The sequence below is a fragment of the Oncorhynchus clarkii genome, chromosome 1 (genome assembly GCF_045791955.1).
Source record: "Oncorhynchus clarkii lewisi isolate Uvic-CL-2024 chromosome 1, UVic_Ocla_1.0, whole genome shotgun sequence".
NCBI classification, from domain to species: Eukaryota; Metazoa; Chordata; class Actinopteri; order Salmoniformes; family Salmonidae; genus Oncorhynchus; species Oncorhynchus clarkii.
The window spans coordinates 60155858-60173287 of NC_092147.1; the positions used below are offsets into that span (position 1 = coordinate 60155858).

Sequence of the window (17430 nt, forward strand, 5' to 3'; positions counted from 1 at the left end):
TATTAAACTCACATGCAGAGTCAAAGTCGCTCCACTCCAGGGTCTTATTCATGGAGAGTATCCCTGTGGTCTCGTCCAGGTGGAACCATGGGGCATAGGTTGGAGGCCTCAGGTAGCACAGGTAGAAGTGGGGCCGTTGAGAGTCGCTCTCCACCATGGCGTGGACCTGGAGCACGGGTGTCCCTGCAGACTGCCCGACGTACACAGTCTCCTTGTACTGATTCTGGGGGAAGTAGAGCCCAACTGACCCTGCAAAAAGAAGAGAAAGGCCATGTGTTAGAAATGGAGGTAGTTAGAGGTTAGGCGCACAGGTAGACAGCACACTTCCACATCCCATCTCTAGGGGGCAGCAGCAACTGGGGCTGAGAGGTCTTGATGTGTTTGTTTGAATACCTTTTTGTTATGGCTTTACTTATTGTTTTTGTCACCAACAACTGAACATTTATGAACTGCTTTGGCTGGACAACTACAGAGTCAGGACAGAGCTCATCCTGGACCCAGGTGAGTACACTTTCTTCCTAGGCACATGCATGTTAGCTTTCTCCTACTTTCACATTAAATGCAGACATGTTATAGAGTCGAGATCAGCTAGACAGGCCAAGAACCCCTAGACATAGCGAGAGTAGACTCTTTTTTCATGGTTGGCTAGCTGCTTTCGTATCACATGGAATCACCAAACCACCCAGATACTATTTACATACCTGGGAATGTAGTCTGAATAACCACAATGCACTCTGAAATATCAAGACACAGTCTTTGACATTCCCAGTACTGTAGCAAGTAACTGAGATGCTGTTCGATTGAAGAGAGAAAAAAAGTAAGCACTGTTGCCAAAAACAGACAGGGAGATTCGTTGCCAAATGCAGCCAAGACCTGTAACTGAACAGTTTGTTTTTGTCAGGATAATGTTTCATTTTAGTTGGGTTGAATTATAGGTACCACGATCCCTGATGTCATATGCTTATGTAATATGCTACTGCTAACATACATGTCACCTCTAAAATGATTGGCACCCTTGGTAATAATAAGCAAAAAAGACTGTATAAAATAAACAATTGAAATATAAAAAAAATATGTATACTAATACAATTACTCAAAGAAATAGATTTAATTTAACAAGTAATACAAACTATTATCAAAAAGATCGGTGTCAAAATTGAGGCAGAGAGAAACATTTGCTGCTCATCGCGTGCTACTCGTTACATTTTGCCATGAAGTCGAGAGAAAATGTTGCAGTTTTAAAGCTAATTTCCTGCTATTCTACACATTTTGCCATTGCTTATGGCATGTTCATATACTATCTGAAGGGCCCCCAATCCCCAAAATATAGGAAAAAACTTTTGTGTAATTTTGTGTGATTCTTTTTTGGGGGGTTGGGGGCCCCAGGGCACTTGACCTGCATGCTTGTTTGGTAACCCGGCCCTGAAAATGAGGTAACACGCATATAAAATCCATTTGTCATCCATCCATCACTAACGTAAAGAAACAAATGGTTGTTGACTTTCATAAATCAGGCAATGGGTAAAAATGTATGTCACTTATTAGGGCAATATCTCAAAAGTTTAAAACCACTGAAACAGTGATCAACTTGTGTGGTAGAGGACGCAAGTGTATCTTGTCCCAGTGAGGAAGAAGGTTTGTGAGGCAAAGAAATAATCCAAGGGCCACAGTGAGAGAATTGGTGGCATCTTGGGTTTAACAAGTCTCCAAATCTACAATTAGATGCCGCCTCCATGCCAACAGGCTCTTTGGAGGGTTTACCATAAAAAAAAGCTTTTATTGTGAACAACTAACAAATGTAAATGCCTGGAGTTTGCTAAATGGCATTGGCACTTGAATTGGAACCTGGTGCTATGGTCAGACGAGATGAAAAAATAGAGGTCTTTGACCATGCAAACCAGCAATGGGATTGGCAACAAATGAAGGATGCATATGCAGAAATAACCTTGTAACTACTTTAGAATATGCTGGTGGATCTATGATGTTCTGGGGCTGTTTGGAGGCCGCTGGTCCTCGGGCCCTTGCTATGTTCAACGTCATCATGAACTCCACCAAGCACCAGGACAATTTAAGCAAAAAAAATGGTTGCCTCTGCCATTAGGATGAAACTTGAAAAGTGGATCTTCCAGCAAGACAATGACCCCAAGCACACAACAAAATCCACAAAGAAATGGTAAATTGACCACAAAATGTACATTTTGCAATGGAAATGTCTCCGGACTTGAACCCCATTGACAGCCTGGCCGCAAAATCCACATGCAACATAGTAAACTTCACTTTTGCCCCTCCAATTTGTATTATATATTATGTTTTGTATGGTTACATAGGACAGTAGGTTACTTAAGACAGTAGGGAGATTGGTCAGGGAAGATGGTTGGGCGTAAAACGCAAACATCTAGCAACCCAAAGTTTGCGTGTTTGAATCACATAATAGACAACGTTAGCATTTTAGCTAATTTGCAACTATTAGGTTTCAACTTGACTTGAAAGTTGCTATTAGCTAAAATGCTAAAGCTGTCTTTATACTTACCCTTTTACATTATTTTCCTTAAAAGAACAACTAGTGGATTTTGAATGCGTCTCCCCTATTTAAAGAGTTGGTCCTCCTGCTCTTCAGTCTGAGAGAGACATTCTGAGGGCAGCTTCATGTCTCCCTTCCTCTGTACATATTTATTTTTTTATAACAGACACAAAAGTGTCTTTTGAAAACGGCTTCATATATTCCAAAGTCGTTAGCGAATGTGACTATGTATATATTTATGTGGCCGTTAATGTATATAAAGCCTATTTCGGCAAGTTAACCAAGTGTTTGATGGCTTAGCTAGCCATGTCAATGACGAGCTAACTATCACTGTCAGCCAGTGCACTGTAATGTAACGCTAGCCATTGCTAGCAATTGACTTATTTGTAATCCAATAATTCTTTAACAAAATATGAATAAGTGAATGTTTACTTTCTTACCGTCTTAAAAGGTTTTTATGAAAAGGGTTGTACTTGTACTCTTGTACTCTTAAATAAAGGTAAAAAAAAATCTAAATGAAATACTCAGTATATATGGATTGATGTCACTTCACATTGCTATTGCTTCTATCTAAAATATATAATGTGTTCTATCCAACCACTGAACGTGTGGCTGTGACCATCCTGTCAATGCCTGTCAGTAGGGGGTCCTTCATGCTCTGGGCATGACTAACTCAAATGAACGAAATTAGTCGAAAGATTCATTCTCTTGACTGAAAGACTCAAAAAGATCAGAAAAGACATGAACTTCCCATCACTATTAGCCACAACAAATTTGATTTCGCAATGTATCATACATATTGGCAATTCATAGCATATAATATGAATTGGAGGACGTAACATATCATGCGAAATGGATGATAGACATCCACAAATTAAAGCACATCATGTGAAACGTAACATATCATACTAAATGGAGCGGATCCAATTTACGTTTACTGTGTTACGTCGACCCCTGAGTCCAGGTTGCCATTGAAAACATGTGGTTTGAATTGAAGAGGGCAGTCCATAAACGCAGACCCCGAAGGATATCAAGGATCTGGAAAGATTCGGTATGGAGGAATGGTCTAAGATTCCTCCCAATGTGTTCTCCAATCTCGTAAAACATGATCGAAAAACGCTCAGTGCCGTTATCCTCACAAAGTATTGAAATCGGGGATGCCAATAATTTTGATACGTATCTTTTTGAGACACGTATTACTCCTTAAGCAAAATATCTTTCTCTGAGCAGTTGTATTAGTATGAAATAATATTTTTGTAACAAAAACATTTGCATACATTATATCTCAGTATTTGAATGATTTATTTTATACTGTCTTTTTTGTCATCTATAAAAAATAAAGAGAGTCGCACAATCTATATATTAACTCCCAGTAATTTATTGGGTAAATCACTGTCTTTTTTCCTCATCTTTATCAAGTGTGCCAATCATTTTGGAGGTGACTGTACCATGGGACACATATCCACTGAATGTAGCTTTTATGCCTACAATGTCAGTGAATTTCACAATCCTATTACACTTTTTTTAACTGCCTAACTTGAGGGTGTGCCTGCACATACAGCATCATCAACTATCAGAAACCTCTTCCCTGATAGGCCTATTTCAATTACGCCACCGTACATGTCAAATGATGAGACTACACTATATGATGAGACTGTATCTGTACAATATATACGTTTTACTGGCATATATCTTATTCTTATGTCAACGGAAATTGAAATGAGGGGCTCAAATGACAAGTAAGCAGTAATGAGTTTCTCACATGGTCCATAAGGATGTGGTTTCTGTTTCTCCTTGGTTTCACCTTGGGAAGTATAATTGCTGGGGATAACATGATACCGGGAAGAAATGAATCACGAATCATAGGGGGGGGGGGGGGGGGGGGTGGCCAATGTTGGCTAATCTATAAAGTGCAATAGCAGGCTACTGTATGCATGTTTTACAGGAAAATTGAGATGTGAGTGTTAGACCTGTAATTATATCCCATGTTGTGTTCCTGTCCAACGTCGGTGGGGACGGCCATTTAGGGAACACACTAATGTCATTAGCAGACAGCGAAACTAGATTTCCTATTTCTGTTGGTGCAGTTGAGGCCTTGGCTCTGGTTTCAGACATTGATTTAATTTGGCTGTGCTTGGAAGACAGGGGGTCGAATTGGTGGAAAGAATGTGTCCAGTCTTCCTGAAGGATGGAAATTCAGTCAGCCAAGCTATGACCCTTTTTATTAAAAGCTTTGCTAAGATGAAAAACAAACTGAAGTGCCAGTGGTCCACTTGTCTGAAAAATCTTGGCCAAATTCTGGCCAAAACCATACAATTCTGCTATTTGGGCTATATTATTTGGTTTCGCTCCACATCTCAAAGTTAAGTGAGGAACATTAATCAACTGAATGAAAGCCATTCATAACGCTTGATCTGCTTGAAAAAAAACCCTGTAAAGGTGTAATCCACAACATTTGGACATCAATTTGAACATGGATTAAGAAAGTGAAGAGGTGCCAGATTTTGTATAGGAACATAATCATGAAGAATATCAAGTGCTAAGAAAAAAGCTCCACCGATCAGTGTGTTCACATGGACAGCGTAGCAAGAAATGTGACACGTATTCTAACAACATCCAGCGTCCAAATCCAAGCAGCATCCAATGACCATCAGAGGGAGACATTTCCCCTTTTCAGATCCAACAACTAAAACAGTCCCCCTGCCCTGAAATCCAAGGCAACAGGGGAACATGATAACTGTGTCGCAGTGGAGGCTGGAACGGCTCATAATAATAGCTGGAACGGTGCAAATGGAATGGCATCAAACACCTGGGAACCATGTGTGTTTGATGTATTTGATACCATTCCACCGACTCCGCTCCAGTCATTACCACGAGCCCGTTCTCATCAATTAAGGCCCTTACCAACCTCCTGGGCTGTGGAGATAACACTCCGAAAACAAAGTGCTCGAACATCCTCTTAAGATTCTGAATCCTAAATGCTTGAGCGATGTTTACAAAAAGGAGCCACATCATTGTGTATCAGGGCCAATAGACAAACTATAAGAGCTGATTGTACATAAAATAATATCTGAAATAAGTATTGAGTTTCTTGATCCTTACCTCCTAAATCAGAGGCATAAGAAACAGAGGTACACTTAGAGAAGATGTGAAGGGAGGCATATGTGGACTGACAAGAATCAACGGTCAAACAACAAAACAGGTGAAATTATAATTCACTAGTGAGGGCTGACTGTGGCTTGAGGTTGGACATGGTGGGTGAACCATATGCTGGCGACTCAATTGGTTTATATCAGTTAAAATTCAATTTATTTCCAGGACGGAAGCCAACAGAAAAGCAAGCAGTTTATATCAAAGCTAATTAATTGAAAGCATCAAACCCGCTTGGGAGCAAATAGGTTTCTTTGTTCAGTGATACCGTTAAAGGTTTAACACTGGAGTGACTCAGGACTGGGATGATTGAAAACCGGAGACATTCAATGTTAGAGACAGTCACTTCAGCAGATGCGCTCACTGCTTTGACCTCTCATAACCACGACAAGGACTATGACCGCAAACACGTGATGCAATCTGAACATATTGATTTCAGCTCAAAGGCATGGCCAGGATTTACGATGGGAAGATACGACTTTCAGAAACCGACACTTCGATCTAATCACCCCCGAAACTGGTGTGCTAGACATTTGCGTTGGATGGGGTGAGTTACCCCATGTAATGCAAAGAACTAAACACCTTATGAAAATGTACACCATGAACGCAAAGCATTACGTATCAACATTATTATCAATTAGAAGAACCATCCGATTTAAAAAAAAATGCAATTTTCATCAACTGATATGTCGTTCCTTGAGGGGTTTTAAAGAACACTACGCTGCTGCTATCGTTATGGTGACATGTCACTTTTTCTTGATATTGATTTAATAACCATTACATGCTATAGGTATGAATGAATTGGTTTGTCTTGTCTCCTCCTTTAACCGAAGCCTAGATAGGGACAATCATCTGTCGCAGGACATAAACAAACAACTTGAAACATGTCTGCATACTCAGACCGCCGGTGACAGATAAGAAGGATGTTTAGGATTGGAGCAGTTTGACAAACAGACAGCCTGGGGACGTCCTCTGACTCTCAGCTGGCCAGGACAAAGACAGAAACTCAATTAGCTCACGACGCACATCACCGGAGAGATTTACCATCTATGAGCTCATGTGCTACACTAGAGAAAGAGCCCCAGCTCCAACAATTCTCTGCTTACTAATCTGTCTGAGGAGTGACAGACACAGACCCGGGTTCAAATAGTATTTTGAGCGTTTGCTTGAGCCTGCCTGGAGGGCCAGATTGGAGGGGTTTGCCGTTTTGAGACTATTCTATTGGTTCCATAGTGCCAGGCAATGTCATTGAAGCACAGCTAAAGTATTTGAAAGATTTAAAAAACGATTTGAATCCGGGTCCGAAAAGATGTGCATCTAGTAGTGGTCTTGTGTCTGGGCAATGAGTTGTGTGACTGTGACAAGAGCAAAGCCCGTGCCCTTTCTACCAAGGTCAACATTCATTCAATGCATCTGTCCCCCAGTAATGGCCCATCGGAAAAGTCAAGTATATGGCAGCGGGCTAATCAATATCAATACTAATCAACATGTTCATGCTCATTGTTTTAACTGATGAACTAGAGAAAAACACGCACAGTTAATTCCAAGCACGTAAAGTAGGGCTCATTGACTTATACTACTATGTGTTTTTGTCCCCCCAAAAAACTACAACTGTGGAATCTGAAAGTCTGTTTATCGAGTCATATGGGTCATAATCATCACGCACACGATCTGCTTGTGTATAACCCATTATTCCACGCAGAGTAGGTATAGAAAACACCAATGTGAGAACATAAATCAATCTAAATCTGAACGCTGTCACGATCACTCTGTTTCCAAAAATAAAACAGTAATGAGAATAATTACGGAAGACTCTATACAAGATCCAATTAACTAAAAGGCTGCAAATCAAGCAATAACTCAATTGATGAAAGTTATTATTGATTATAATGTTCTTAGTTTGCATTGGCAATATACAGAATTGCTACATGATACTGTCATGTCGCGATTTTTGTCGGCGTTATTAATCAAATCAAATCAAATTGTATTTGTCACATGCTGAATACAACAGGTGCAGACTTTACCGTGAAATGCTTACTTGCGAACCCTTTCCCAACAATGCAGAGTTAAAAAGTAAGACAACTTTGCTAAATAAAAAGGAAATAGTAACACAATAACGAGGCTATATACAAGTAGTACCGCTACCGAGTCAATGTGCAGGGGTACGAGGCAGTTGAGGTGATTAAGGTCATATGTACATGTAGGTAGGGTTAAAAGTGACTAGGCAATCAGTAGAGTTAATAAACAGAGTAGCAGCAGCGTATGTCAAGATTGTGAAAGAGTTTGAAAGTGTGTCTATGTGGCATCAATATGCATGTTGGTGTGTGTTTTGTGTGTGAGCAGATGTAGTGCGTGTGTATGTGTGAGTGTGCGGGTAGAGTCCAGTGAGTGTGCAAAGAATCAGCGCAAGAGAACCAGTGCAACAAAAAAAAGGGGGAGGGGGGGGGGGGGTCAATTCAAATTATCCTGGTAGCCATTTGATTAACTGTTCAGTAGCTTGGGGGGTAGAAGCTGTTCAGGAGCCTGTTGGTTCCAGACTTGCCGCACTGTTGCAGCGAGAACAGTCTATAACTTGGGTGGCTGAAGTCTTTGACAATTTTTAGGGCCTTCCTCTAACACCGCCTGGTATACAGGTACTTGATGGCAGGGAGCTTGGCCCCAGTGATGTACTGGGCTGTATGCACTACCCTCTGTAGCGCCTTGCGATCGGATGCCAAGCAGTTGCCATACCAAGCGGTGATGCAGCCAGTCAAGATGCTCGCAATGCTGCAGCTGTAGAACTTTTTGAGGATCTGAGGGTCCATTTGAAATCTTTTCAGCTTCCTAAGGGGGAAGAGGCATTGGCGTGCCCTCTTCACGTCTGTGTTGGTGTGTTTGGATCATGACAGGTCCTTGGACACCGAGGAACTTGAAACTCTTAACCTGTTCCACTACAACCCTGTCGATGTGAATTGGGGCGTGCTCGGACCTCCGTTTCCTGTAGTCCACAATCAAATCCAATCAAATTGTATTTGTCACATACACTTGTTTAGCAGATGTTATTGCGGGTGTAGGGAAATGCTTGTGTTTATAGCTCAAACAGTGCAGTAATATCTAACAAGTCATATCTAACAATACGCACAATTTAAAGTAAAGGAATGGAATTAAGAATATATCAATATTTGGACGAGCAATGTCAGAGGGGCATAGACTAAGATACAGTAGAATAGGATAGAAGACAGTATATACATATGCAAAATATGTAAACACTATTAAAGTGACTAGTGTTCCATTATTAAAGTGACCAGTGATTTCAAGTCGATGTATATAGGGAAGCAGAGTCTAATGTGCTAGTGATGGTTATTTATCAGTCTGATGGCCTTGAGATAGAAGCTGTTTTTCAGTCTCTCGGTCCCAGCTTTGATGCACCTGTACTGACCTCGCATTCTGTATGGTAGCGGGGGTGAACAGGCAGTGGCTCGGGTGGTTGTTGACCTTGATTATCTTTTTGGCCTTCCTGTGACATCGGGTGGTGTAGAGTGTGTCCTGGAGGATCATCTCCTTTGTCTTGTTGACGTTAAGGGAGAAGTTGTTGTCCTGGCACCACACTGCCAGGTCTCTGACCTCCTCCCTATAGGCCGTCTCATCTTCGTTGGTGATCAGGCCTACCACTGTAGTGTCGTCTGCAAACTTAATGATGGTGTTGGAGTCACGTGCTGCCACGCAGTCGTGGATGAACAGGGGGTAGAGGAGGGGACTAAGCATGCAACCCTGAGGGTGTTGAGGGTCAGTGTGGCGGATGTGTTGTTGCCTACCCCTATCACCTGGGGGGGCGGCCGGTCAGGAAGTCCAGGATCCAATTGCAGAGGGAGGTGTTCAGTTACAGGGCCCATAGCTTAGTGATGAGCTTGGATCATTCATCAAAAAGCACTAACAAGCTTCATCTCGCTATCTAGCAACATATTAGTGATAAGGATAGGCCAACCTCAAACTGATGTTTTTGGTTCCATCAATGTTTGGAATTTGAGTTACTGCATAGTGGATTGAGACCCAATGTGTTGTGTCCACGGGGCTAATTTAATTAATGAACATTCGTCATGCTTTTGTGTTGTGGAACTGCTTTCTGTGGCCTCTTTATGTGATAGCGTTGCAATTGAATTCAACATTTTGTTAGTCAGAGTAAGGGGATGTTTTTCTTTGTAACAATTTCTTTGCTTGACGCACATAGAAGAACCACAGGTAGACTAATGTAGTAACACAGTAATCAATTCCCCTCATAATGTAATCCAATTAGCCTCAGAGATGACAAGAACCGAATGCAATGTCCCATGTTAATCAGTCAACAATAAATCTAATATAACATCTCCTTAGGGGTTAGCTAACCTAGCTGCGACTACAAATTCAGTTGAAGAATTCCTCTGGGAGTGACTGGGACATTAGGAAGTGAACAGAGGACAGGTCCTGCAGCAGCAGATCTATTTTCATGTCTTCCTCAACATCAGGCCACTTACATGAAATGCCAGTTCCAAACATATACTGTTACGTTATTATACTGTTATTATTAGACGTGTTCTTATATGTTAAAGTAACCTGTAGGTTTCTTCCCTCGGGAGTTTTTCCTAGCCAATTTGCCTCTGCTTCTGCTTGCTCTTTGCGGTCTCGACCGGGTTACTGCATGACAGCTGATGTAAAATAGGGCTTTATAAATACATTTCAGTGATAGAGTATCTGTATTGTAGCCAACGTATAGGCATTGTCTGTGTTTGACACCATAGGCAATAACTGCTCTGCCTCCGCTTGGCATTTTCTCTTCATTTACCACTTCTCAGGTTTAATGCTCGCTTGGTCACAGCAACAGCACTTCCTGGTCACCGATTTTGACAACTAGGCTATAAAATACCTGCTGATGTGTTATATTAAGGGGTGTGTTCTATTTTAAAAGACTTGCCTTGCGTGTTCAATCAAATTGGCAGGCTGTCCATGTAATCTGCGTGATCATAATGGCCCTATACATAAAGAGAGGGTTCCTGAATTCATCCAACAAATAGAACACCTTGTTAGTCGAAGGGTCAAAATGCCACTGCCAAAGCAATCCCAACGCTGAGCCATCTCTACATCTATCGCTACCCTGCCTTGTCATAGAGAAAGCGAGAAAGAGGCTTAAAAAGAGCTCAGCTCAGCCGTGCTATTCTTCGTTGTTGTAAATGATCGGTCAAACACAGCATGCATCACCAACCACTGGAAAATTATTTGTCAAGACCCATGCGAGAGAAAAAAAAAAAAGAGCGCTAAAATGCCCCGGGGACACAATTTCAATCAATGTCTCCTTGTCCTTCCACCAAAGCAAATTGGAATGTGCCCGTGCAATGGGTTGGAAATGTGACCCTTGACTGACTGAAGGATCAGGGACAGTGCCAGTGCAGGGAAAGGTTGTTGTAGCATCCATGCAGTAGAGGACCCTAGCAATAGACATACATACTGTAGACATTGGGCTTGGTCTCTCATGCTGTACATGACAGTAAACCAATTAAGTACAATACAATGAGTACCTCGGTCTTTGAGAGAGAAGCACATTTATATCATTCTGGTGTTTTTGAGTATATACGATTTTGTGACTAGGATTACCTATAACAGTACACGTACATAATATGAATACAGTAAAATATCTAAATACACTGGTAAAACTGGAGTCCATATAAAAAATAATGTATGTTTCAAAACAATTCCTATAGCTAAGCAAAACATGTCGATAGAACATCAAATGTAGGTAATAGATTGTGTGTTACCACAATATGCTGATACTCTGAGGACAGTGTATCAACTCCTACACATGCAAACTACTGCCTATGGGAAAAGGTCCTCATTGACCCAAGAGTAGAGCAGAGCTGAGCTTTTATCTCCAAAACATTGCAAGTAACATTGAAGTAACATTTGTTGATGTGGGGAACTGACATTCAACATTTTGGCTTGGTTTCGCTCCTATAGTGCACGTTCTATAGCGTACATTTTCACCACAGAAAAATTCCCATAAACCAAACTATGACTGGAATAAAAGGAAAGAAATGGGGTAGCACTCTAACAAATACGTTTTTGCACCATGTTTTTTCTTTTCTTCCAATTATACTAAAAGAAAACGCACTGACAGCAAGAGCAGAAAATGTAGAAGATTTAGAATGCATCCATAAGCAACCCAAGACACAAGCTTAACTAAATCATATAATGTAATAAAGGCCTAAATCAAATAGTGTCATGTATCAAATTAGATTTATTGGTCTGGTCCTTCTCAAAAGCAATGGATGCTGATGAAAATGATTGTGCTAATGCAAGGAGGAGAACCAGGTGAACTGTCCGCTAAACAGAACTTCCTGTGGGAGGTGTAGGGAGCCAATCACTGGGGATTACCACTTGGGATAGCGTTTCAAGGGTTAGAGTTCCTCCCAAGGCTACAAATAAGGGTAATAAGATCAAAACAGCAGGATCTACAGATCAATGTTTTTATACCTAAAACATCCATGTCTCTTTACTTATGGGATGCACCATGTTCCTACTTCCTACAGGTGACTGATTGATGTTTTGTCAGTGGTAACCTTTTCCCCTGAAAAGGGTCAACTCACCTGAACCTCGAACATTGACCGTGCAACCCTTTGGTCATAACAGTAGGCTACCCTCAGCTCCCTGATGGTGATTTCACACATTTGTTTCCACCAGACAATTGTTGTCAAATTATGGACAGGATTGGGGAAATTCTCCCTAGATGACTTAACATGTATTGTTTTCATGAAAGATGAGGGCCTAACGCCCTAACATTTTGCTCATCTTAGTAACCTGAACTTTTGAAACACTTAAAATTATATATATTTAATACACAAAGATTCTGGATATATAATATTTCCCAAAGTATAGGAGCGGTTTGCTCAGGAAATACGGTACATTTTTCACTGAGGACAATAACACATTAATAGCTCTTCAGAGATAGATGGGAGGGGTTGAGGGGAGCTGACGGATGGGACTAAAAGCAAACAAAAGATAACTAATGTAAAATATACTGTGTCCGTAAAATATATATAGTCTGTAAAAGCTGGAAGTAGAAGCCTAAGTGTTATTGTCCATTGATGTACTCTAAATAGGTGAGGGATGGTAGGGTTAGGGGAAAATAATAAAGGAAAATAAAAAAAATTATTAATTTTTTTTATACACATTAATAGGCTAAGTGTAGACATGTAGCTAAGTGTACACAGGTAGCTAAGTGTACACGAGAGAGAACACAGTGATCCTAGCAAACATTTAAGTCAGTCGATCTGAATCATATATTACATGACCACAAATGTGACAGAGCTGGACTACGTGATAAATCAAAAAAAGTGTTGATCTTTAGGCCACCTGTGTAGTCACCGCTTTCATGACGTGTATGGAAATATACACAGATATCAGATTTTGGAGTGTTTGAATAGAAATACAATTTTAGCCTTCACGTTATGCTAAAATAATACTGATTTCCAGCAAACATTTTGCATGCGCTTCTCGATCTGTACATCTCCTGTACATGTACGTGCACAAACTCTCCAACCAGCCACCATTTCAAAACACTGATGGCCATTACAGGAGCATTGAGCACCAATTTCTTTTGTTTGATTACCCCAGCAGGAACCATGTATACTGAACAAAAATATAAACGCAGCATGTAAAGTGTTGTTCCCATGTTTAATGAGCTGAAATAAAAGATCCCAGAATTTTTCCATACATACAAAAAGCATATTTCTCTCAAATTCCGTGCACAAATTTGTTTACATCCATGTTAGTGAACATTTCTCCTTTGCCAAGATAATCCATCCACCTGACAGGTGTGGCTAATAAGCTGAATAAACAGCATGATCATTACACAGGTGCACTTTGTGCTGGGGAAAATAAAAGCCCACTCTAAAATGTGCAGTTCTGTCACACGACACAATTTCCCTAAGTTTTGAGGGAGCGTACAATTGGCATGCTGTTGCCAAATAATTCAATGTTTATTTATCTACCATAATCCGCCTCCAACGTCATTTTAGAGAATTTGGCAGTATGTCCTACCGACCTCACAACCGTGTAACCACACCAGCCCAGGACCTCCACATCCATCTTCTTCACCTGCGGGATCTTCAGAGACCACTCACACGGACAGCTGATGAAACTGAGGAGTATTTCTGTCTTTAATGAAGCCCCTTTGAGGGGAAAAACTCATTCCGAAGTGGTTGGGCCTATGCCCTCCCATCCCACCCATGGATGTGTCCCTTCTCAGTCATGTGAAATCCATAGATTAGGGCCTAATGAATATACTTTAATTGACTGAGAACCTTATATGAACTGTAACTCAGTAAAATAATTTAAATAGTTGCCTATTGCATTTATGTTTTTGTTCAGTATACCAGTTATTGATAACTTGGGGCGGCCATATTGTCCAAGGTATCATTACAATAATTAGAACATGACTGTTAACTGTTCAAATATCCATCTCTACAAAGGCTCATAATTTAAAGCAGAATCACTGTATAGATAAATCATATAAATAGATTAATGTTCAATAAAAAGCTATTGTAATTGCTGTGGCTTTAATGTGGTTGAAGTTTGCTTTATTTTAATATCATCTGAAATAGTTAGTGTCTGCATTTGGCAAATCACTTTTTACCTGTATGAAATTCCATCTAACTTACAGGTTGGATATCATTAGTAGGCCCACTTCACTAAATTATGAATGATTACGTGACAAATAATTACAGTCAAACTCAATCAAAAGACATTGTTTCCCCATCATGTTGTAGTTCCATCTCTCCACTGTTTTCCAAGTAACAGTCATGTCCTCTTATGGATGACCCTCATCTAACCTTATTGTTGTCACCATCAGTGGCCAATCCATCATTGACTTACTATCATGAAAAAAAATGTAATTTACTGCCCTGTCTTTAGTTATGCGTTATAGAACGCATTTGCTATTAGAACGGTGGGTTGGTTCAGTTGTTTAACTGCCTGTACTTTCTCATCAGAAAACAAACATGCAGTGTTTGTCCAGAGACTGGTGCACCTGCCGCACACCTGCCCTCAGACCGTCACCGGGCGCGTGGCTTTTGTTCCGACAAAACGAGCAGGTGTAGAATCCATCCAATGCTCACGTCTAGCCTGCCCGATGCTGTATTCAACACCTATGCAATTAGGACTGGGGCCTGCAAAATAACGTACTATTGACTCTCGAAATCTAGTTTAGGCCTACTCAATTTGATAAACAACACATCATTTCATAGGCCTAAGAAACGCGGGGACATTGGTTCAAAATAGGGTAGTGTATAGGGCCATTTCTGTTTCAATCTGCACATTTTTACGACACTGTAATAGGCCATATAGGCCACTTATCGTTGCTCCAGCTCCTCAAAATCATTTGGGTGTGATTTATTGCGAGTTTAGTTTACAGATATCCCCTGCGGACTGAAGACAATATAAAGGCAAAGTGGTACATTCTGTAGAGCATTACTAAATGCCAACTGCTGCCACTGTGAAAAATAACCAAAGAACATTTACACAACTATGACAACTGAAGTACTTAATTCATCATTTTTTACAAACTCTCCCATGGGTGATTACGTAACACATTAATTCCCATACTCTCAAAAGTGAATGAAATAGGTCTAGCTATATAGGCTGATGTTTTTTTTTCTCTCCCTCAATTCAATGTAGCCTTACTATAATTATACTTAAAAATAAAAAAAATGCTAAACTGACTTTTATATGAACAGTTTATATGTGCTCTAAATTTTGATAAATATATTAGTTATTCTATCAATACTCATACACAATGGTCTATAGTTGAACAACCTTTCTGCTTCAGAGCTCTGGCCACACACTGCGATTTACAAACTCTTGAGCCATGAGTTAGACTATAAATATAGTCTGGTTGGGGGTAGAGTGTTAGTACAGTTGGGCAGTGGGATTGTGAATGGGATTATAATATTATGGTATATAGCTGTATGCATTTTACTCACGGAGGCCATGTGCCATGCCATGCATATCACGAACGGAAAGGACAATGTATTTATACTATATGCCAGCAGCATGCCTGTTGTCTTATAACATGTTACTGTTATAAATACTCTCTGAATCCCATTCAAATCCCCAAACGAATCAAATGCCATACGCGTTTTAGTCCATTTTAGACTATACATATGCCATTGAATTTGCCGTGAATGTTAAGTCATGGGACTTCACGTCTTAGTAATGTGTTAGGAACGAACATACTGTATTTGCTTGCATAAGAAGCAAGATATTTGAAATTGAGATTTGACATTTCGTGAACATTTATTCGAATTGACATTAGTCACATCAATCTCTGTATATCATCTTGACTATGAATTATGAACAAGATGCCCTGAGAATTGATGCTGACGAGAGGACAAACAATGATTGGCTACACTCCAACTAGGACATGCTTGTTTAAGTCACTATAACTAAGCTAAATGGACATGCTTGTTTAAGTCACTATAACTAAGCTAAGTTAAAACGTTCAGCCACGAACAAGCTTTACGCACGTTTATGCACGGCCCTTCATAAATCACACAGCGACAATAACGTTTCGTTTGACTACGTATATTTCCATCTGATTTCATCTGAAATTAAGTCAAATCCACCTATTCTGTAAGATGAAACGAATTTGAATAATAACAAAGGTAAACTACATGCTTGCTACATGCAAACTAGGCTATGTTGTTCATTCAGATAAACGCACGCGTATTTAGATAGATTTAAACTCCATTCCCAGAAAACCATGAGATGCGATAGAGGCTAATTGAGGCTGACCCTTACCTTCACACAACAGCAGGAGGACCAAAACGATGTTTCCCAGAGAGAAACCACACGTTTGCCCCATAATCGCCAATCATAAGTGAAAGTTGCAGGATGAATAATCAAAAATCACGCGTAGAGACCACTGGTATAAAAGAACGGTAGAGAACCTATGGATAAAAACGTAAGCAAGAGTAATGTACTAGTTTTCCCGCACACAGCTCCTCCGGGCAAACAATGAAGTACATTGACGGAGTGCCTGTCCCATTGGGCTGGTCTCTGCAGCTTTTGCTGCTTGACCGTCTGTAGCGAGCAGTGCAGGGGGAGGTTTAAATCAAGCTAATATTCAGCGATGTATTTTTTCAGTCCAGCCGGAGCAGCACACTGTACGCGATAGCATCTCCCCACACAAAACAAATATATATATATATCACAGAATGTCAAATCATTAACACCCCCCCCCCCCCCCACACTCATTTTCATATTAGTGCTAATGAAAAACATCTCAAAAGTGCTGTGCTTTTTACTTCTCACCTCATGCCTCCTATTTGTGAAGTTAATTTTCCAAATATGCTTATGTCATATGTCTAGGATTATTGGACATTATTAGACCTTACTTTAATGGTAGAATACAGGTCTTGATAGGTCTATGGCCAAGACTAACCGGTGCCCCCGCACATTGACTCTGTACCGGTACCCCCTGTATATAGCCTCCACATTGACTCTGTACCGGTACCCCCTGTATATAGCCTCCACATTGACTCTGTACCGGTACCCCCTGTATATAGCCTCCACATTGACTCTGTACCGGTACCCCCTGTATATAGCCTCCACATTGACTCTGTACCGGTACCCCCTGTATATAGCCTCCACATTTACTCTGTACCGGTACCCCCTGTATATAGCCTCCACATTGACTCTGTACCGGTACCCCCTGTATATAGCCTCCACATTGACTCTGTACCGGTACCCCCTGT

The 17430-nt window shown here is 40.6% G+C and overlaps 1 protein-coding gene across 1 annotated transcript in view; it reads right to left on the bottom strand.

Moving 5' to 3' along the window:
* Positions 1–16733, bottom strand: part of LOC139409451 (ret proto-oncogene receptor tyrosine kinase) — a 29958-nt gene extending 13225 nt beyond the window's left edge. Inside the window, exons 1-2 of the mRNA XM_071154619.1 lie at positions 16475–16733; positions 13–249 (exon numbers count right to left, since the gene is read on the bottom strand). Coding sequence (XP_071010720.1) covers positions 13–249; positions 16475–16538 — 301 coding nt within the window. The 5' untranslated portion in view covers positions 16539–16733. The remainder of the gene's footprint in view (positions 1–12; positions 250–16474) is intronic.
* Positions 16734–17430: the final 697 nt, after the last annotated feature.